We start from the raw sequence: 21,520 nt of genomic DNA, 5'->3' as shown, positions 1-21,520 counted from the left end.
CACACCAGCATACGGGCCACGCAGACAGCATGCTCAAGCTCTCTGGGTGTCCACTGCATGTCCTTCTAAGCCTCAGTTTCCCTTGAGTTGCTCCTCAGCACTGGCCCCTTTAACTCATAGCCACGTGAGACAGGAGCAGAAGACAGGACCACTGCCCTGAGGGAACCTGGACGCTTCTGTGTGAGTAGTTCCTTCTCCCAAATTTCACTGTCTGCTAGTGCCCCGGCCACATCCCCATCTCAGCCTGGCCTTCAGTCAGGGCTACAGCATAGCCTCGGGGTCACGGCAGCCCCCACCCCTTGGCTCCCCAGCCCCAGCCACCTGCCTGGCCACCAGCCTCCAAGCTTCATAGACCTGGGCTCTGACCCCGAGGACCAGGTCCAGGGAGCTGAGGGTCACAGGTGGGTCACCAGGCACCTCCTGCTGAGACGGGGCTGGGAGGCAGGTGACGCGTGGAGGCCGCCAGGCCCGGCTGGCTACATGTGGCCTGGCCTTCCCAGTGTCCCCATCAGTCCTGCTAGTCTGATCTTAGCCTGAGAAACCATCTCCTGCCAAGAGACAGAATCCCAGGGGCAGGCCTGGAGGGCCCAGGGTGGGGAGGGGCAGTGGCCAGGGAGGGTGGTGGCCTTTCAGGCCAGGGCAGCTCCGGGCTCTGGGAACGTCTTCCTGCAGGGTCGTCGACTCTCAGCGCGCCCTCTGGGCTGGATGCCAGAGCCCTTTCCGGACTGGGAGGGCTGGAGCCTGGAAAGAGTGCTTGGCGCCCAAAGAGTAACCTTGGAGTCATGGGCTGCTGCTGTCCCCATGAGGCCCAGCCGGCTGTGTTGCTCCCCAAGTTTGTGGGTGCAGGCCTCACTGTCTGGAGTGCCCAGGGTCCAGGGGGCCGCGGGGCGGCCCTCATACCTAGACCCACTTGGCCTCAGCTCCAGCCTCTGTGAACCAACTGTGCGACCATGTCAGCGCCAGCCAGCTTGGAAAGAGCTGCCCAACGTGTCCAGTCTGTGAAGAGGTGTCTTTGGCTCTGACCATGGACCTAGCTGGGCTGTGCATGCGGACTGCCCACCATCAGATGAGGACATCAAGGCTTGGGGAAGTCACTGGCCATGCTGCCCATCTGACCACAGGCCGCTGCTTCTGAGTCCCACACGCCCAGGCTGGGCAGCCGAGCCTGCTGGGCCAGTCTTGGGCCAGACCCATACCCTGCTCCCTCTCCCTCCAGCCACAGAGGCCCGGGGTCCCCACTCTGCCAGCGTGAGTCTGGCTCCCCTGAACCCTGCCAGAGCCCTGCCCTGCACCTCAGCCCATCACAGAGACCTCCATGCAAAGCATTCCCTCCTCGGCCGACACCCCAAGAGCCAACCCCCACCTGTGGGTTTGGCAGTGGGGCACAGGTCACATAGGGAGGAGCCCAGGAGGTCTCACCGGATTGTCCACCCGCAATTCAGAGTTTTCAGGCCAGGACCAGACCAGGCTCACCCCTCCTGGGGCTGCGCAGGGGCGATGGCCATCATGCTCCGGGCAGCAGGCAGAGCCCAGCCTTGCCTGAGCCTCCCCGGCAGCTGGCCCGCTGATGGATGCAGCAGCAGCAAAGGCAGGGAGACTCTGTGAAAGCTGAACCCTCCGCGTGCCCAGGCTGAGTTCTGAGCCACCCAGGGCAGACCCTACCCAGCCGCCTGGGCCCCGGGGGCTCCCTCAGGTGGAAAGCGCCATTTTGAGGGTCTGGCTGTGTCCTGCCCCCTTGTCACATGATGTCCTGCACACCCAGGACATCACTCCCTTTCCCTCCTGAGGCCCCAGGAGGCCTCAAAATAAGCCGCTGTCTGCAGGCTTGTGGTCCACCGGGGTCCCGTGATTGTCTTCCCTCTGGGCCGAGTCCCGGGGCTAGTACCTGCAGAACCAGCTGTTGCCAGGCCATGGGAAGGGACTGCCCGCCTCCCGCGCCAGGCTGCTGGGCACGCTCCAGCTGCAGGGCGACATGACGCCGCTCCTGCTCCAGCGCCCGCGTCAGCCGCTCGAAGCGGGCCTCCTGCTCTCTCACCGAGGCCAGGATGGTGGCGGCCGAGCGCACGCTGCAGTCCTCCATGACCGGGGCGCCAGCTGTGGGCAGAGCAGAGCAAGTCAGGGTGAGGCCAGGGTGGGGGCCCGGGGAGGCGTTGTGGGCCCCCTGCCCACCCCACTCTCAGAGCAAGTGACTCACGACCGAACCAGAGCGTGCAGCCCTCTGGAGAGACGCCACATTGATTAAATTCTAAATTAAAAACCATTAATCCAAGGCTGGCCGGAAGCAGCCGGCTCCCTCCCCGGGGCATGTGGGGCTTTGACCCAGGCTCCTTGCTTCCTGCCAGGCCCGGCAGAACCACGGGCCCTGAGCCCTCGGGGGAGGACCGGGGAGGGAAGGGAAAGTACAGAGGAACAGGCGTGACCAGCTCACAGACCTCCCGGGCCCTCCGCTGACCACGGCACCCACCAGCTCACCCCAGCCTCATGGCCCCCGTGCAGGCCCAGCTCAGAGGTGGACGCTGGGGCCCGGACAGCATGGGAGGCCCCTCTGTGGCCACAGGAATGGCCCGGCGGGCCCAGGGCACCAGCGCACAGGGAGTGGGAAGCTGCCCCGCGGCCGCTGGGTGTCCCTGAAGGAGGGTCAGCCCTGGGCTCGGCTTGTACCAGCGTGGCTGGGCCGGGGGCGTGGGCACACCTCAGAGACCCCCCACACCCATGACAGATGGGCAGACCACGGCCCCACGAGGGGAGAGGTCAGCGGGGCCCCAGAGCCGGCCTTCGCCTGCCTAGCGTCTGTCACACCAATGACACAGCAGCAAGCGGAGTTGCCGGGACAGCGGTCAACACGGGCGGCGGGCCACTGCAGGCCATGTGTTTTTAAGCTGGACCGAGAAACTGTGATGATGCCTTCTACGGCAGATTCTGGGGAGAGGTGGGAGCCAGGCTCGCCTCTCTGCTGACCCGGGAGGCCTGGAGGCTGGGGCATTGTGCCCTGTGGGACTGCAGTGACCTTCGTCCTCCTGCCTGGCTAGCACCTTCCCTGCCCCCGTCCAGTGAAGGCCTCGCACTGCCCGCCGGGCTGACCCCTCACAGCCCCACCCAGACATTGACCCCAGTGTCCTGAGTCCCGGGTGCGGGCTGCTCTTGGAGGGGGGGGGACATCTAGCAGGAAGACAGGGACAGATGCACCGTCCAGAGACCACCTCGCCTGTCCCGGGGCAGGTGTCCAGGCTGAGCCCCCCAGGAGGAGCCCCGGGTGGGTGGAGGGATGGAAGGGCAGGAAGCAGGTGGAAGGGAGTGCAGGGGAGCGGTGAGGGGAGCACAAGGAGCTGTGAGGAGACACGTGGATGCTGCAGGGGAGGCCGGGGGGGATCTATAGGGGGCAGCTCGGGGAGGAAGGGAGGCTGGCCACAGCAGGGCAGGGACAGGCAGCCGGGGGCTGAGTGGGTGGGGAGGGGTGAGGCGGAGACACCCCCCAGGGGCTCCCAGCTGGCCGGGGTGGCAACGTGGCCAGCACTCGCTCCCCAAGGAGGGCACGGGTGCCCAGAAGGACTGGGGGGGTGCTGACCGTCCCCCGAAACCGTGCCTGCACTCGGGCATCCGTCTTCGTGCTGAGCCAGCTGCTCCTCCTCCTCACAGGCCTGGCCAAACCCGGATCCAGAAATCAAATTATGGGGACGGAGTCCAGTCTGGGCTGAGGAATTAGAGGAATTTCCGATGGGTCAGGCTGGCGGGGAGGTAGGCGGGAGGCCAGGGCTCCGGGGCCCTCCCCTCACAGGCCCTTTGCTGGCGCGCTGCCCAGTGCCCCCGACCTCCGTGAGGGAAGGACAGGGCTCTGCTTCCGCACTGGCCCCTTCCCCTGGGCGGGAGGGGAGTGGGCCACAGCCCACTGCCTGGGAGGGCGCCGTGTTGCCCCCGGCCTTGCAGGGGCCTGCCTTTACCCCACTGCCCCACGGGGGTCAGAGGGCGCCCTCAGCCCTGGGGAGAGCTGCCGGCCAAAGCCACGAGGACGGCACGGGGCCACGGCCAGGCGGGGTCTGCATCCGCCCATCACGGCGAGGCCCGCGGGGTCACCTGGCGTTGGTGCAGGGCTGGGGGCAGGCCTGGGCGGAAAGAGACTGTCCTCGACCATAAGGCCATGGAAAAAACTGCAGGGGAGAAGGGACCGGCTTGCCTTCACAGGAAAGAAGGGTTTCTGAACATCCAGAAAAAGTGCCCCGGGCCGAGGTTGTGCTTGGTCCACCGACAGGAGTGAGCGCTCAGATGGAGGCCGGTGGGCCACACGCCCACCACCGTGGAAGCCGGGCAGGCACGTGGGGACACACGCCACCGCTCTCCACTGATGCTTGTTTCCAATTTTCCACGATAGGCAGTAGGAAAAAAACACAAAACCGAGATACCGTCGCCATGTGGGGACCAAGGGTTCACAACGTCCAGTAGACAAGTGATCCCCGCCATCTACACAGTGCCTGGGAGTCAGCAGAAGCCGAGCCAAGCCCAAGAGTGAACAGGGCGCCTGCCAGGCGTGCTGGGCTTCCCTGGAGGCTCAGCTGGTAAAGAACCTGCCTGCAATACAGGAAACCCTGTTTCGATCCCTGGGTTGGGAAGATTCCCCCAGAGAAGGGAAAGGCTACCCACTCCAGTATTCTGACCTGGAGAATTCCATGGACTGCATAGCCCATGGGGCCGCAAAGAGTCGGACACGACGGAGCGACTTTCACTAGACCCTACTAGACCAGGTGTGTGGCCCAGCGATGCTGTGCGCAGGGTGTGTGTGGAAATGGTCACATGCGTGCACGTCAGCACACACATGGGCTGTGGTGGGGCTCTGGGGGAGGGGTACACGAGCCACTGCAGGAAGCAGGTAAGAGCTGGGAAGGCGGGTGCCCTCCCCGCAGCAGCCTGGCAGGTGAGGGCAGGGTCCAGAAGCTCGCCCCGGGGCCCCGAGGGAAGCAGCCAGGTCTTCAGGGAACTGGGCGTCAGGCTGGATGTCAGCTCTGCCCAGCAGAGGAGGTGCCCCGCTTCCACCTGGGCCAGACACCACAGGGGTGGGAGATGGACACAGATGGCCCCTCCTCCTGCCCCCAGGCCGTCCCCATGAACACCCGGGAGCATCCACTAACCACACAGAGGATGGCCACTCTGGGAAGGGGCAATTCCTGAGGGGTTCCTGCCCTGCATGAAGGAGATGCCCAGGGCCTGGGCAGCACTGGCCAGCTGCAGGGCAGGGGCTGCTGGACGGGCAGTCCGGGAGGAACTGAGGATGTGAGGGGCAGTTGCAGGAGGCCTGGAGGCAGGCTAAGGCAGAACGTTTTCTGGGGCATGTGGAACCTGAGGTCCAGCATCCAAGAGCCTAGGGCTGGGTCCAGGGCCAGGACCTGGAAGCGGCCAGGTAGCCGCAGGCTGGACATGGCAGGGACAGGCCTGGCCCTGGCCAGAGGGTGGGTGAGCGTGCCAGCTGCTGGGATGGGAGGCCTGGGCCACAGGGAGCCCCTATTAGACCCCAGAAGGGTCTTGGTCTAAGATTCCTGCTGGGGTGGGTTACAGATGCGTGCTCCGAGTCACGGGGGCCTTGCCACTCTGGGGAGACTTGATGGACGGCCGCCCCCTGCCTCTGCCCCAGACTCTGGGTGCATCACAGCCCAATGGCGAAGCCCGACAGGCTCCCAGGGGGTGCTGGGCGCCCAGGACCCCTCCCCACGGTGTCTGCAGCAGCCAGTCCAGGGCTGCCCCAAGGGCAGGACAGGGCAGGGCACGGAGGCACGGGGCTGGCAGGCACACCACCCCCTCCAGCCCGGCCACGACAGCAGAGCCCATGGTGGGCTCCATGGGGGAGCAGCCTGTTGTCTGCATCGCCTCCCCCAGGGTCCCCCACCACCATTCCACCCCGGGAGAACCCCTCCGCACCGTGCTATGGGGTGGGCACCAGGCCAAGGCATTCCTGAGGAGGGGCCAAACCTGGAGGGTCCCGCTGGCCCCCAGGCCTGGGAGCCCAGCTCATGCCCCACGGCCAGGAGGTCAGTGAGACCTCAAGGAGCCCAGCGAGGCGCAGCTGGGCAGCTGTCCGTCCAGGCCGAGGGCTGTGGCCCGTGTGCACCAGTGCCCTCTGCCGGGAACACCCCTTCCCCCCCAAGACGTAGGACCCCTTCTTCCCAGGCCCCTATGTCACCATGGCAACACCCAAGCTTCCCTGAGAGGCACAGAGCCTCTTTGTGGTGGCACAAAGGCCCTTTGAGGGGTGGCGGGGCTTCAGCCCCAGGGAGCCTGTGGCCAGTGAGTCTCTGGGGGACACGGTCCGGCCCCTCAGCCCGCCCCCCACCCCGAGGCTGCAGAGCCAGCTGGAGAGTCTGGTGTTTCAGGATACCACCCCCAGCACTGCCTGCCTACAGAAGGGTTCCTGGGGTGAGCCCCTGGGCCCAGCGGGGCTCCCTGTGGGGGCCTGGGGACTTCCCACAGCCTCCCCGCCTTTGACAGAAGACCTGCTCTACCTGGATAAGGGGAGGGGGCGGAAGCAGCAGGGAAGCCCCCTGCCGGATGGGAAGTTGGATTCAGGACGGGGTGGGGGACACAGGGCGCAGGTCTGGAGCCAGGCTGGCCCTGTCCCCCATCCCACCCCACCTTCACCTGCCTGCCCCGAGGATACGCAGCCTGGCCAGCGAGTGGCCCGGGGCAGGCTTGCCACAGGAGCTCAGGACAGACTGGGGCAGGAGGGGGCCTTGCCGGGGAGGGGAGGTGGGACCCTCGGGGCGGTGTGGGCCCAGCACGGAGCCCCCCTAGCGTGTTGCTTGGTCCCCGCCGCCCCCATCCCTGTGGGCCTCGGCCACCCTGGCCACTGCTGACCAGGCAGTTGGCAGTGCCCCATGTGTTGGGCACCCTGCCCGGCGGCCCTCCCCGGGTGACCTCAGTCTGACCCCTGCAGCTTTGCTAACCCAGCGCCTGGAGCAGGGGCCACAGCCCTGGGGGCAGCTTGGGGCTGCGCTGGTCCGGGAAGGTCGGTTCTCTGTGGGCAGACCCACATGGGGCAGGGGCGTGGGCTGCCAAGGGGCGGCCCCCGTGGTCAGGGGCGGGGGCCCCTCGCCTGCCTGGCTGGCTGCCCTGCCAGCGTTCCTGGGAGCTGCTGACTCTTCTGGGCTCCCAGACGGGCTCGCACGGACCACTGTCAGCAGTCCCGGCACGCCCCCGCCCCCCAAAGCCCAGCCCGGGGCCTCACGGTCCTGCGGCTTGGCTTCGGGGAGGTTCCCCGGGAAGTGAGAGAGTGGGAAAAGGGTCACCCATCCCCTCATTGGGGAATAACGGGGGGCCCTGCAAACACCGCTCCCACAGCCTGGGGGGTGACGGTGTCAGAAGACCCTCCAGTGGCTGTGGGCAGAGGCAGGGCGGCTGGGTCACCTGGGCATGAATGAGCGGGTGACTGAGCAGACCTCGCCCCAGGAAGGGGGCCCCGGGCCCTTTCAGCCTCGCCCCCAGCCCACAGCATCTAAGGGCCCCGCTGGTCTGCCCTTGCCCAGGGTCCCATGTGGCCTCCAGCCAGCACCGGCCCCTCCCGGGGGCCCTGGAACCCCCACCTCCCCCCACAAGCTGATCTGGATGCCAGTTCCTCTGCTCCAGACCGCCCTTCCCCCTCCCCCAGGACCTGGGAGCCAGACCGGTGCCCGAAGCCCAGGGGTGCCCATGGCAACAGGTCCAGACACCAACAGCCTCCAGCCAACAGTGCAGTCTCATATTTTATATGCAAACGCCCCAGCAGGGGCAGGGGGCTCCATCCCACCCCACCCAGTGCAGACTCTGCCCCCACACCCCCAGCCCCTCCTCAGTGCCCCTGCCTGGCTCCCCGACCCCCCCCATCCCATGAGACCGAAGAGGCGTGTGCCCTGGCCTCACCAGCAGGATGTGGATCACTGCGGCAGGCCGACTGGCAGTTTGGGGGCCTCCTCGGACCCCCCTGCGGGCACATGCCTGCAGCCACCTACAAGGTCACGCGCACACACGCCCGTCCACGCTGTGTGGCTGTGAGCCCACCAAGCTGCCCTAAGCGGCCTTGCCTGCCCTGGGGAATGGGTGGTGGGTGGTCTCTGACATCCGTGTGCTGGGGGAGGCAGGAGTCTGGCTCCTGGAGAGTCGGGCAGACCCGTGAGGCCTGGCCTGCAGCACCCAGCCTCGGTCCACGCCGGAGGTCCCTGTGACGGGAGGGTGGGTGTGGCTGGGCCAGGACCCTGGACAGAAGCCCTGGGGCAGCAGAGACCCCAGCACCCGGGGCCGCCCCTGCCGCCCCAGGGCCCCAGAGAGCTGCAGGTAACTGACGCAAGACTGAGGGAGCTGCTGATATGCGTCCTTGAGAGGTGAACGACGACCTTGATCTGATGAACTGGGAACAAACTATAAGAAGGACTGATCATGGACCCCGCTGGGATTTAAAGAAAAACACAGTGGAGGCTTGGTGGCCGGGATGCTGTCCGAGGCCACGGGACACAGACCAGAGGCACACCTGCCAAACGCGGAGAACAACCCCGAGCCGTCAGGATGGAGGATGGCGGTGGTGAGACTGGGATGCCGGGGCCACGGCCGCCGGCGCAGGGGGTCCCCGAGAGACCCCAGATCCGGCCGGGAGCCGCCCCACAGAGCGGCCTCCAGCAGGGCTGCGGGGGCGCGGCGGGCCTGAGCTACCCGCCCAGGAGGAAGCCGGGAAGGCTGTGCTCACACCAACGGGGCCACACGGTGTGCTCTCCCTGGGCTCTGCGCCCCGGCCGCCAGGCTGCTGCCCCTCCTCAGGCCACCGAGCACCGGGCCACCCCAGGGAGCACCAAGGGGTCCACGGTGCCCCCAGGCGGTCTGTGATGTTGGCTCAGCCCCCCGCGGCCCACCCACCCTATTTGCAGACAGATGCTCCTCTACGGTGAGGACCAGCTGACAGCTCTGCAAACAGGCGCCTTCCTTTCTCCTGTGTCTCAATATCTCGAGGGTAAACCCAGCTCTGGACATTCTAAGGAAACATCGGGCAGCGTTCCCATTGTCAGAGCCAGCATGCCACCCAGGCCCCATGTGCCCACCTGCACACTTGACCCCCACCCACGGCCCAAGGGCGCCAGGCTCTCCCTGCCGGGCATGAGCAAGTGGGGGCCCCAGAGGACGGGCTGCCAGCCGGCTCTGTCTCGTTATCCTGCAAAATGTAGAGAGCAGCAAGTACATTCAGACGAATGAACGGCCTAATTAGGATTTCACGGAGAGTGAAAATATTTTGAAAAGAGAAAGTTTAACTAAAGGCATATTTGAAATACCAAACTCATCGATTGCAAACGTCAACCGGGGCCCTCCCCAGATCCGAGCACAAGACCAAACTCAGGGTGGAGCGGACGACTCTGGTGCCCTGCGGAGGGTCACACCGGGCTGGGACGGGCACAGGCTCCGGGCCTGGGGAAGGCAGCTGACAGAGGGGTCCAGGCTGGGAGCAGAGCAGAGCACCCGGGGGACAGGCAGAAGCTGATTGTGGTTGGCGGGCGAGGCCCCACCCCGAGCTGAGACCCAAACAGGCAGGTGCAGGGGCAGCTGGCGCTGCATCCACTGGAGGTCACAGGCGTGCCAAGCCCACACCTAGAGGAGACCCACACACTCCCTGCAGGCCGCCAGGGAGCAGGAGAGCCTCGGGGGACCGCCCAGGCCCGCCCAGCCACAGGCAGCCGCATGCTCAGAGGCTGGACGCCGCAAAGGGGGCCAGCATCACTGCGGGGGCTTCCGAGAGGCTTCCCCACAGCAGGGACCTGTTCTCCATCACCAAGGGGGCTCAGAGGGGCTGGAGACTCAGGGAGACCAGAGTGGGACTTGCGTGCAGGCCGGCCAGCATGGTGGGGGCCCGCCGACCACGTGGACCAGCCCAGACCTGCGGGGCCAGTTTGAGGCTGCCCAGGACTGTCCCACAGAGGCTGGTTGGCCGGAGCTGCCAAGGAGGACCCAGGGGTACTGTTTGGGGGTTCCGCTGACAGGACACGTTGCTCAGGTAACAGTTCACATACAACTGTGTCAACCAAGATCGGCCCTCGCCTCCCATCTGCATCAACACAGACTCCAGGTGGGTGAAATCTCGGGTGTGGATGCCGACCTGCAAACACCAATGGGCTGGACGAACGTGAGCTCGCCCAGCCATGCTCAGAGGACACGCGTGGGACGTGGAACCGTCGGAAGAAGAAGACTTCCACAGCTTCCGCGTAGAACGTGCTGTTTGAAACTTTCTCGAACGGAAAGTCACCAGCCACAGGCAAACACTGAAAGGCTGTAAAAAGCCCGCCATGGCCGATGCCTGCGGCCCTGACCCCAAGAGGCCCACAGCCTGGACGGGGTCGAGCCTCCTCATCCTGACCAAGCAGGCCCCGCGCGGCCCCGCGGCCTGGCCACGGAGACGCTGGGTTGGTGTTCTCAGAGGCCGCCACCCTCCATGAGTCCAACGGCGTGGCAAACAGACCGCCCGGCCACGCGGGCCCGGGGCCCCCTCTGCCTCTGTCCCTGCCTCCCTCCCCGGGCGCTGCGCCCCGTGCCCCTGGAGCTGTCACTGCAGAGGAGCCCATGAGGCAGGGCTGACGCACGCCGGGCACAGCCCCTCCCCCCGACCGTGGCCCGGCGCGGCTGTGTGTGCTGGAGGCCACCCGGCCCCGAAGGACAGAGCCTCCCGCGGCACGTGGGCCCGTTGCCCATCAATGCTGGCGGCTCCAGCCTCTCTGGTTCGGCAGAAGCTGCCCTGAGCAGGAGCGGAGCTGGCGGCCTGTGCAACATGTGGGCACTGACCTGCTGGGCATCCACGTCAGGGCAGCGCAGACCTGCCCTTCTGATGTCCTGGTGGGTTGTCCCCAATGCAGGGGCATCCCACAAGCCAGCATCTGTGGTCCACGCCCAGCCCGTCGGTGGATTCAAGCAGGGCTGGCAGGAGGCCTCACTGTCCAGCCCGGGGGCTGTGCCCACCTGGGCTGAGGCTGACCAGAGGCGCACACACACACTCAGGCCACAGCCCATCCTTCTGTTGACCACAAGCCACCCTGCCCACCACCCATGTGAGGATGGAATGTCCCCGGGGAGGTCAGCACGTCCAGACACCCATCGGTGGGCTCTTCATCCAGCAGGGAGCCAGAGGACACCTGCTGAGGCCAATCTGTGGGGCCGAGTCCCTCCTGGATGGGGTCAGACCCCGGCTGGTCATCCCTGGTCATCCCAGCCCAGGGGCATCCCATGGCGCGCCGACAGGGGCCCGCCCCACAGGACCGTGAGCACGTTCTCGTCCCCCCTCCCACCGGGTCTGTCGCATCCACACTTAGCATTGGCCGCCTGGGCATTTCTAACGCTTCTGGCTATCCTTCAAAACCCAGAGTGTTCAGAGTTGTAAGCGGATAACCTCTCCGGGTTCCCAAGGCTGGGCGCGCTCTGCTATGATAAGCTCCCACACCAGGGCCAGTGCAGGGGTCCGCGCCCCACCTCCCCAGGTCCCCTGAGGCCGGCCCCATCCGTGTGCCTCATAGGCAGGCAGCGAGCCTCCCAGGCCCAGACCAAGGACCTTGGAGGTGCCTGTCTCAGCCAGGGGGCTGGGGACACCTCCCCTCTGTCTGTGTCCAGGCCTGGGGACACCTCCCCTGTGCTTGCATCTAGGTCTGGCAATATTGCTGAAAAAATGAAAAACAGGGTGGTACAGACAGGCGGGAGGCCCCTCCAGGGATCACAGTGACAGGGGTTCTCCCCCCGGCTCTGCGTGTCACCCAAGTGTTCCAAGCCTCCATCCAGCCTTTCCTTCTGGACATGGCTCATTTGGGGACCTGAGGGTGCGGCCTTATGTCTCCTGGCAGCCCCCTTCAACAAGGGGAAGGGCTTCCAGTTGGGACAGGATTGTGACAGGAGAGCAGGAGGCCAGGGCCAGAGCCAAGGAAGAAGGCGGGGCGGGGGGGTGGGTGCTCGCGCCAGGCGTGTGTGTGCACGCGTGTACACGTGTGTGTGTGTGAGTTCCTGGGAGGGAGGCATGGTTGGGTGTCTGCCTGCCCGTGGCAGGACCTGTGGCCCCCACCCTGAGGTCAGGAATCAATGTTTGGTCTGAATGTGGTATGTCTGGGGCACGCCTGCTTCTGGCTTAAGCGTTGACAAATACCTCGTCCCACAAGAACGACGTGTCTTTATTATCAGTCCTGATAACCACCCAACCATAGGAAGAACGTGGCTCCCACCTCAGGGGCTCCAGCAGGCCAAGAAGCCACCAAAGCAGAGGCAACCCAGGGTACAGGCCAGTGTGGGGGTGGGGGGCGTCTTCAGGACGAGAAGGACCGAGGACCGGGAGGGTCTGGATTGTGCACGGTGGGCGTGGACCTGGGCGGGGTCTGCGTGCCCAGGGCGCCTCGCCTCCGCGGCATTGTATGCTGGGGTGCTGGGGGCAGAGTCTCAGGAGAGCCGGACAGATGGACAGACAGACGGGCAGGCCTGAGACCTGAAGGCAGAAGCAGCGGTAGGGCTTGTGCAGCAAGGCTGAGGGTGCCTGTCGCAGGGAGCCCTCCTCAGCAACCCTCAGAGCCGGTCGGCGGGCTCGGGGTTCCCTGTGGAACAAGGACCCTGCACCAAGAGCCCGGGGGCTGAGGGGGCTGCCCCTGCCCCGGAAAGGCCTGCAGTGTCCCCATCTGGGCAGGAGCCGTCTGCACAGGCTGGCCAAGAGCCACGACAGCAAGCACAGACGGGAGATGCCTGGCAGTGAAAGGGAGCCCCCACGGCATAATCCCAGTCCAGAGGGGTGTGGGGCTCGGGCTGGGGGGCGGGGAGGGATGGAGGGATGGGGCCTGGGCTGGGGGGCTGGGGGATGGAGGGATGGGGCCCGGGCTCGGGGGTTGGGGCCCAGGCTGGGGGGCGGTGCCCAGGCTGAGGGGATGGGGCCTGGGCTGGGGGGATGGGAGGATGGGGCCCAGGTTGGGGGGAGGGGGCCCAGGCTGGGAGGCTGGAGGGTTGGGGCGGGAGATGGGGGGAGGGGGGCTGGGGGCTCGGGCTGGGGGGAATAGGCAGGCAGCTCTGGGCCGTGGAAGGTGGTGAGGAGCCCAAGCTTGCCCTGCACTTAGCCTGGAGTCCTGCTCCACCACAGAAATCCTGGCCAGCCCCTGCTGGCCGCTGGTCACTCTGTGCATCTTGAAAGGACCCCCTTTGGTTGCGCCCTCTGTGCCACCCAGGACACTGAGACAGAGAGGCACGGCCTGGTGTCCAGCGGCTGGCGCTGAGGCCTGGCCTGGACCCAGGGGCCATGCATGACAGGATGGCCACTGGGAGCCCGGCTCCAGCCTGCTCCCCCTGCTGTGCCCAGTACCCAGGGGCCTTGCCCTCTCTAGCTCCCCACCCTGGGCAGGGGGCCCAGACAGAGCAAAGCTCCAGTGAGTGCCTCTGGGCGCCTGGGAAAGGGTCACCTCATCCTCCCCTGCACTGGGGGGCTGGGTGGAGCCGCTCTTGCTGGCTGTGGCAGCCCCGGGCGCCCTCTGCTGGCCGCACTCAGCTTGTGCCTGCTCTGCTGGAGGGCGCCAGCCGTTCAGGGTCCTCCAGGGCCCCGGTTAGGGCTGTGCCTCACACCCACCGCGCCCTCCCACACCCAGGGAGGGGCCCCGCAAGTGATACGGATGCCCCCCAGCTCCAGACAGGTCGGCTGTGCAGGCCTCCTGGGCGAAGCCCCAGGAAGGGGCTCCTGACCCCGAGTCCCCCTGCTTATTCTTCTTGGACCCCGAGTCTCGCTGGTTACTCTCTGACCCCGAATTCCCCCAGTTCCTCTCTGGCCCTGAGTCCCTCTGTAACTCTCTGACCCCAAGTTCTCACTTACACTCTGACTCTGGGGTTCCTGCTGAGTGGCTGACACCTCATTTGAGTCTTGATGGATGAGGCAGCAGAGGAGCAGGTGCCCAACTGAGCCACCGCTGGGGAAAGCCCCGGGGAATCCTGGCTACCCTCACAGCACTTACCCCAGGACCCCCACCCCGGCTGTCCCCTCCCTCCCCCCCACTGGCTCTGGTGGGCTGGGGTCTCCATCCACCCCTTGGCTCCTCTTGGAGGTGGAGGATCTCACTGGTCGCCCCAGGGTGGAGGGGAAGGAACCCACCTCAATCCCGTGCAGCACAGATGGGGCTGGTGGTGCAGCCCCCGAGGAAACCGGGAGACGCAGAGGGACTCCTGGGACCGAGAAGTGACCTGAGGGGCCACCCTGGGGGGAGGCATGCGGCCCAGGCTGGGTGGGGGGGCAGCTCTAGCCTGGCAGGGCTGAGGGCGGGCCCCGCTCCTCCAGGAGGCACGTGTTTAGCAGGCATCGTGCCCATGTTGAGAGTGGGGTAGGGGCTGGCCGGGCTGTTCTTGCGGGACCTCCTCCCCAGGCCATGGCCAGACCAGAGTCCTGAGCGCAGTGCGTGCTCTATGCCTGGCCCTGGGCTGGGTGCCAGTGGACCTCAGACTCGGGGGTGTGGGCAACGGGGGAGAGACAGGGCACTGTGGAAGGGACAAGCGAGGCTGCGGGAAAGCACAAATGCCAGATTCACAGCTCCACACGCTGTGGCTGAACCCCAGACCCAGACCACCTGCTCGGGAACTGACTGCTGCGGGTCCAGATACACTGAGGCAGGGCAGGTGGGACCTGCTTGGGCCGGGCGGACCTCCGGGAGCCTGGACCCCGAGGCTCCCAGTGCTGGGCTGGGCATGCCCTCACTGGGAGGACACCCCTGGGCTCATAGACCCTCACCTGGCGTGTGCCCTGCACGGCGACTCGGGTGACCTGTGAAAGGGGTGGGGGGGGGTGGGTTACACACGGAATGAGACCCTCGGAGCAGCTGTTCTTGTTCCTAAACACCTTTGGGTTAAAGGGAAAGGGGCACGGGAGTCTCAAACTCCCGTTTTCACTGTGACACGTTGTGCAGAGGTTAGAAATGGTGACATGTTGTAATAACCCAATATTTAATTATTTAAGAGCAAAAGAGGCAGGCTGGGGATCTCTGGCTGCGCGTTCAGGTTAACAGCCAATCTGGGCCGAGTCCCACTTCGGGTCGGGGGGAACGCGCCTCACACCAGCGGTTGGGGACCCACCAGCGGGGCGCTGGGGAGGCGAGGAGGGGGAGCCAGGTTGGGGCTCAGGGCAGGGACCCCGGGCAGCGTTCCCTCCCTCGTCCTCTGGGCGGCGGGCGCGGCGCGGCGCGGCGCCGGCCGGGGCATTCCCCGTCCCCGCCGTGCCGGTGCTTCCCGGCGGCTAGCCGCCCCGGGAAAGTTCCCCAGCCCCTGATTCGCTCTGCCGATGGAAAGTTTCCGTGGCTGCGTAGCGCCTGCCCAAGGCGCCCGGTCGAGTAGGGCGGACACGGCTCAGGTTGCGCCGCGACCGGAGGGGTGCGCGGAGCTAGGAGCACGGCCGGCCGGGCAGGACCCCAGGCCGCGCACAAAGGGACCCGCCCCCGCCGGTCCAGGGTCTCGCGCACCGCGGCGCCGTGCGGGTGGAGTGGGGCCGGCCTGGATCCCCGGCACGGACCCCTGCCCAGACCTCGATTCCGGCCCCTGCCCGGCCCGCAGCCCGGATGCCGGCCCCGACCCCGACCCGGGTTCCCGGCCGGAGCCTACCTGGAGCGCGGTTGTGGGCGGCGCCGCAGCACGGCCCCCGCCCCAGACGGGCGTCCGCCTGTCCCTCGGCGCGCGGCGTCCCCGGGCGGACGCGGGTGACCGTCCGGGGGCCTCCGATCGCGCCGGTGCGGGGCGCACCCTCAGCGCCCCGCGCAACCGGGGCCAGCCCTCCGCCCCTTACTCCGCCGGTGCGCAAAGCCGGCCTGCCAGCGCCGCGACCCTCGCCCCTCCCCGCCGCCGCCACTGTTCTCATTGGTCGGGAGGCCCGGCAACCGGCGCCGATTGGACGAGCGCGGGGAGACGCCGGCTTGCCATTGGGCGCTGGGGGTGTCCGTCTCTGCCGACCACGGCCCCTCGTGGAGCAGCGGAGGCCCGGGCACCTGCCGGGACCTATGCGGCTGTGGCCCGGGCTGCCGGCCGCCCTCTCCCGGCCTCCTTCGAGGACGTGCCCGGGCCATGCGGCCCGCGCGGGGAGCGGGGCAGGCCTGGCGCCCCATCCCCGGACTTGGGCCGGTCGGCTCTATCGTCACCCCCAGTTTCCCGGGTATCCTCCTCCAGCGCCTGCTGTTGGCTGCACGCGGCGCCCGCCCATTGGCACCAGTTGTATTCCCACAGTCCGCGAGGGAGCGTTCTGCTGTCCTCCCGTTTTTACAGACGGAAGACCCATCGAGGCGTAGAGAGGTTCTCGCCAGCTTTAGATCACTGGGAGGAGGCGGTGGGGCTCCAACCCAGTCCATCTGGGCAGTCTCCCACCCTCATCGCCCCAGGGTTCCCACTGTGGAGGCCCGAATGGGTGGGACCTCTCGGGGAACAGTGACTTTTCTCCTCCCAGGGGTGAATTTACGACTCCGTGGGCTCCGCCCACCCTGCAGGGCCCGGGGATTGGCCTCCCTCTCTGACCCAGGCTGCAGATGGGGGCTGGAAAGAGTCAGAGTTCAGGGAAGGTGGCCTCTGCTCCTGGCCCACCGCCACAGGGCCCGGGAGCCCCGTCTCTCCCTCTCACCCACCCTCTACCTGGCTTCTGGCCAGTTCTATAAGGCCATCCCTCGGGCATATGTGAAAAGCTGCAGGGAGAACCAGGTTTCTGCTGGATGTTAGAAGTTCCCAACAGCTGCAACTGCTTGAGGTCAAAAGGGTGACCACACGAGGTCATGAGCTCCCATCTAAGGATGTATGCATTCAGAGGTAGGGTGACAGGGAACCCGTGGTGGCCCTGAGACCCCCCACCCCAACCCATCCCATTGGCTGACGGCGGAGTGGGATTTCCACCTCCCCAACCTAAGCATGGCTGCATCCCCTTTGCAGATAATGGGAAGGTGCTGGTCAAGGAGGGCTTGGCCACTCGGGGTCCCGCACCTCTGGGCCCAGTGGTTTGGGGCAGATCACTCTGCAGCTGCTGCCTGTTGTCCCCCCGGGCATGGCCACTCGTCTCCAAGCCCTGGATTCTGCTTATCCAACACTACCACCTCTCAGCTGGACTGCAGAATCCAGCTGCCCAGAGGGGAATCACTGGCACCACCCAGCTTGACTCTTGCCAGGTGGCGCGAGGAGGACTGAGTGTCTCTCGCTAGCTCTGCCACCTGCTGGCCAGGAGTCCTGGGACACAGGGAGCCCAAGGACGGCGGAGCCCTGGCCATGGGGGGCCTGGGGAGTCCCTGGACAGGAGAGTCCTTGGACACGGGGAGCCCCAGGACAGGCAGAGCCCCGGGACACAGGGAGTCCTTGCTTTCCTTGCCTGCAAAGGGCTTCTGTGGACTTTGAGGAGTAGCACAGATGAGACAGCACAACAGTGGAGTGGAATGGGCTTTTAGGGGTGTCATGCAGGTTTGAGATGGAATCTTGCCTGGGGTTAATACCAGTCTGGCCCTTGCCCTCTCTGAGTCCCAGTTTCCACAGGGCATCAGATCTCCAAGAAAGGATCAGGCACCTACATCCTCACTGCAGGGTTGTGAAATAAATCCAGCCACTGCCACTGGCCACCTAATTCTGACTTCAAGCAAGTGACACAAAATTGCTCTAAGCCTCAATGTTTGCATCTGTAAAATGGAAAAATGAGAGCTGTGTCCTGGAATGCTGGGTTAGAGCACTTAGCACACTGAAGAGAAGAGCCAACTCATTGGAAAAGACCCTGATGCTGGGAGAGATTGAGGGCAGGAGGAGAAGGAGGGCAACAGAGGATGAGATGGTTGGATGGCATCACCGACTCAAAGGACATGAATTTGAGCAAACTCTAGAAGATAGTGAGGGACAGGGAAGCCTGGTGTGCTGCAGTCCCTGAGGTCGCAAAGAGTTGGACACGACTTAATTACTGAACAACAACAAAGCACACTGTTGTGTGTGTGCTCAGTCCTATCTGACCCTTTCTGACCCCAAAGACTATATACAGACCGCCAGACTCCTCTGTTCATGGGATTTTCCAGGCAAGAATACAGGAGCGGAGTGAGTTGTCATTTCCTCCTCCAAGGGATCTTCCGGACTCAGGGATCAAACCAGCATCTGTTGCATCTCCTGCATTGGCAGGCAGATTCTTTACCACTATGCCACCTGGGAAGCACCATTATTAGCAACCTTAATATAATTGTCATCCTCGTCATAGTTTGCTGAGGACCCATTTGGAGCAAGCCCTGGGCCTCTGAATCTCCACTCAGACCCCAGACACAGCCCAGAGGACACTGTGGGCAGGGAGCCGCAGCGAACGCCTCTGTCCTCCGGTAAAGGATCTAGTCAGTGGCTTTTGCTCAGTTGCGATGGTGTGGAGATCAGGCCGACAGCCCTGCATCCTAGGGTCGGCCCTGCCAACAGCCTCGAGGCGGGTGAACGGCTGCGGTGACCGGTCCGACGTCTGTCCTGAGCGCAGCAAGGATGTCCGCGGTCAGAACTGCAATGGGGAAAGATGGCCAATTTACAGGCATGGACTGGGGAGGCGGGGAGGCAGCCCCCAGGTGCGCACGCTGCGGAGCCTCCTGCAGGGCCCCGTGCAGCGTTGGCCGCTGGGCGGGCAGGAACGTGTCCACGAGAGTAGGGCTGGGCGCCGGCGCCGTCCTGCCCGCGGGGGTCACGAGGCGCCCCCGGGCGCTTGGCGCAGCCCCGGGGGCGGGGCGCCGGGAGGTGAAGCCCGGAGCGACGGCGTGGGCAGCCAATGGTGTCCGGGCTCGCGCCGCGCCGCCCCGCCCCCTAGCCTGACTGCCCAATGGCGAGCGCGCGGGCGGCGGGGGCGGGGCCTGGGAGGTGGTGGCTGCGGCGCGCGGGCGCGGCACCCGGAAGTCGGCGGCTGTGGCGGAGGCGGTGAGTGCGCGCCGGGATGCCGGCGGCGGGCGGCGGGCGGCGGGCGGCGGGCGGCGGGCGGCGCTCCCCGCGGGGCGCGGGGCTCGGACTCGGCAGCGGCCACCGCGCCCGCCCCGATTTCCCCTCCTCGAGGCGGTGATTGCCCGTTCAGCGCCCGGTCCGGTCGGAGACCGAGCCGACCCCGGCCGACGGAGCGTCCTTCGCGTTCCTGAAACCGCGTTTCCAGTGTCCCCGCCGGGACGGGGCGCGGGCCCCGCAGGCCTGGCCGGTGTCCCTGCCAGGGTAGGTGGGCTACGCGGCGGTGGGCCGGGGAGAGCTGAGTCACGTTGCTGCCTCCCTGCGCCCTGCTGCAGGGGATAGCTGATGCCTGTCCGGGGAGGCAGCCGGGGCCAGGTCATGTGCGCTCCTGGACACGGCCTTCCTGGGCTGGCTTGGTCGTCAGGCCCTCCCCACGGGAGTTCAGGGCAAGGGGCTGGGCAGGGCTGTACCCAGGGTAAGGCCCTGTAGCCACTGGTTTTGAAGATACTCCTGCCCCAGCAGCTGCCCCGCGTGCCTCTGGGCCACAGATCTGGTGTGGGCCTTCTGCCCTTGGACAGCTCCTGAGGCCCAGCTGGCCTCTGCTGGGGCAGTCACGTGGTTATCCAGGCCTGCCCTGCTGTCCTGCTGCGGGCCTGCCCACCGGTGTCTTGCTCTTTTGGTCTTGGTGGACAAGGGATAGAGCTGTGAGGGGTGCCTGCAGCCGGGAGCTCCTGGGAACTGCTTTCTGCTGCTTGCGCCTTGTCCTCTGGGCAGCCTTTCAGGGCAAGTGTCTGTTGGCCAGACGACAGCATTCACAGTGAAGAAAACTCAGGTTGAGGGCCAGTGGTGTCCCCAAGGTCACTCAGAGCTAGGCTGGCCTGTCCTCCTGAGCCCCTCTCCCAGAAGCCTTCCTGCCTCTAGTGACCTATCGTGTGGGGTGGGGTGAGAGGGTGGGCGTGTTGGCAGGTGGATACAGCAGAGCCTCCGCTCCTGCTCCCTGGGGCCCAGGGTTCCCAGTGGGGAGAGCGTGCTGTCCTGGCGCTCCCACCTGCTGGGACCCCTGACCGCTGACTGCAGAAGCATGCATACCCCAGTACCGTGGCTTTGTGTCACTGGTGTGTCAGCAGGATGCAGGCCCCTTGGACCAGGCCTCCAGCCGTCTACTCTGCCCCGCTGCCCTGTCCGTGAGCTGTTAGGACTGCCTTGTGGGCTCTTTGTGTGTTCATTTCTGGGCTGTCACTTAGGTCGTGTTTCACCCTGGCACAGTCGTGTGCGGTGTCCTGGGGACTTAATCCTGTGCTGGCTGCGGCTCTAGAAGGCCCCTCCTGGCCACTTGGCACCCTGCGTGCTGCTTCTGAGGGTGTCTGTCCGTGGCCCTGGGCAGGGAGGCCACTGCAAGTGGGGCCACACTCGTCACTGACACCCTGGGTGTGTGAGTGTAGGTCGGTCAGCCAGTGTATGAGGACAGTTGGTTGGTCTGGACCTTGGGGTTTGGTGATGGGCTCTGAGAGAACAAGGTCGCCTCTGGGCCACTGAGTTCCCTTTTCAGGGTGTCGGTGCAGCTGTGTTTCCTCCTTCTCAACTTTCTTTCTAGGTTGCAGGAGTGCTGGATACACGCTTCACAGTGAAGAGGCCCAGGCCCTACCACCTGGTGTCTCTCCCTGGTCCTTAAGACCATGCCCAATAGAAGTACTTGCTTCTACACTCCTTTTAGGGGCTGGTGGGAGTGCCCCCTTCCTCCCTTTAACCCCTTGAGCTGCAGGGCTAGCCCCCGGCTTGTGGGGAAACCGTGTTCCTGTGGGGGGGATGGGGACCAAAGTGCAGAGCGTCCAGCGTGTGCCATGACTCTCTGCGTCCCTTGTTGGTGTTGCTCTTTTGAACCCTGAGGGGACAATGACACTCACTGTGAGGCTGAATGAGTGCCCCTCAAACGGCTCTAAGATCTCAGGAAACATTGTCGCTGTAGAAAATGTGTCATTGTGAAATGCTGCTTATCAGCCAGAGCCACAGAGCTGGGTTGCGGAGTCCTGGGCGGGGAGGGGGTGCGGTGGGCGGTGGCGGGGTGGGCAGCCGGCTGCTCTGAATGATTAGTTTGGGCTGGTAGGGCTTGTGTCCCCGTGTGTTTCTGTCCTGGGCTGGCAGCCGCCATGCAGTCACGCCGTCACTTATGAGCAGCTCCTGCCTGGAGCTCCAAGCTCCGCCCCACGTGGTGGGCGGGGTGCCTGGCGCCTTGGCTCCAGGCCAGATGGGCTGGCTGGCTGGTCTTGACTGCCTTCCGCCAAGAGTGTGCAGTGGGGGACAGAAGGAGTGGACCTGCCGACCCCAGGGCTCGGTCACCCCCTGCCCAGAGCCCTAGGGAGCAGCTGGAGGAGAGTGATTGCCAGGCCCCTGGATCCCTCTCCCGCACCTACTCCCCCACCGCTTGCATTCATGGGTCCCCCACTCCTGACTCCTCTGGCCAGTGTGCTCCCCTGTCCCCAGGTGTGTCTCCTGGTCCCCAGGTGTGTCCCCCATCCCCAGGTGTTCCCCCTGTCCCCAGGTGTGTCCCCCGTCCCCAGGTGTGCCCCCCCATCCCCAGGTGTGCCCCCCCATCCCCAGATGTGCTCTCCGTCCCCAGGTGTGTCTCCCGGTCCCCAGGTGTGTC

The 21,520-nt window shown here is 65.8% G+C and overlaps 2 protein-coding genes across 7 annotated transcripts in view; one reads left to right on the top strand and one right to left on the bottom strand.

Moving 5' to 3' along the window:
* Positions 1–15,791, bottom strand: part of ARVCF (ARVCF delta catenin family member) — a 30,230-nt gene extending 14,439 nt beyond the window's left edge. For 3 of the 4 annotated variants that reach the window (XM_043489257.1, XM_043489258.1, XM_043489256.1), the window contains exons 1-2: positions 15,574–15,790; positions 1,886–2,094 (exon numbers count right to left, since the gene is read on the bottom strand). In XM_043489257.1, coding sequence (XP_043345192.1) covers positions 1,886–2,080 — 195 coding nt within the window. In that variant the 5' untranslated portion in view covers positions 2,081–2,094; positions 15,574–15,790. Of the gene's footprint in view, positions 1–1,885; positions 2,095–15,573 lie in introns of all 4 variants that reach the window. The other variant, XM_043489255.1, reaches the window with a different exon arrangement.
* A 3,011-nt stretch (positions 15,792–18,802) lies between these two features.
* TANGO2 (transport and golgi organization 2 homolog) overlaps positions 18,803–21,520 on the top strand; it is an 18,465-nt gene continuing 15,747 nt past the window's right edge. Inside the window, exon 1 of one of the 3 annotated variants that reach the window (XM_043489253.1) lies at positions 18,803–18,858. The gene's annotated coding sequence lies outside the window, so the exon portion shown is untranslated. The other 2 variants (XM_043489254.1, XM_043489252.1) reach the window with 2 other exon arrangements.

The sequence above is a fragment of the Cervus canadensis genome, chromosome 1 (genome assembly GCF_019320065.1).
Source record: "Cervus canadensis isolate Bull #8, Minnesota chromosome 1, ASM1932006v1, whole genome shotgun sequence".
NCBI classification, from domain to species: Eukaryota; Metazoa; Chordata; class Mammalia; order Artiodactyla; family Cervidae; genus Cervus; species Cervus canadensis.
This window is presented reverse-complemented; position numbering and strand designations above follow the sequence as displayed.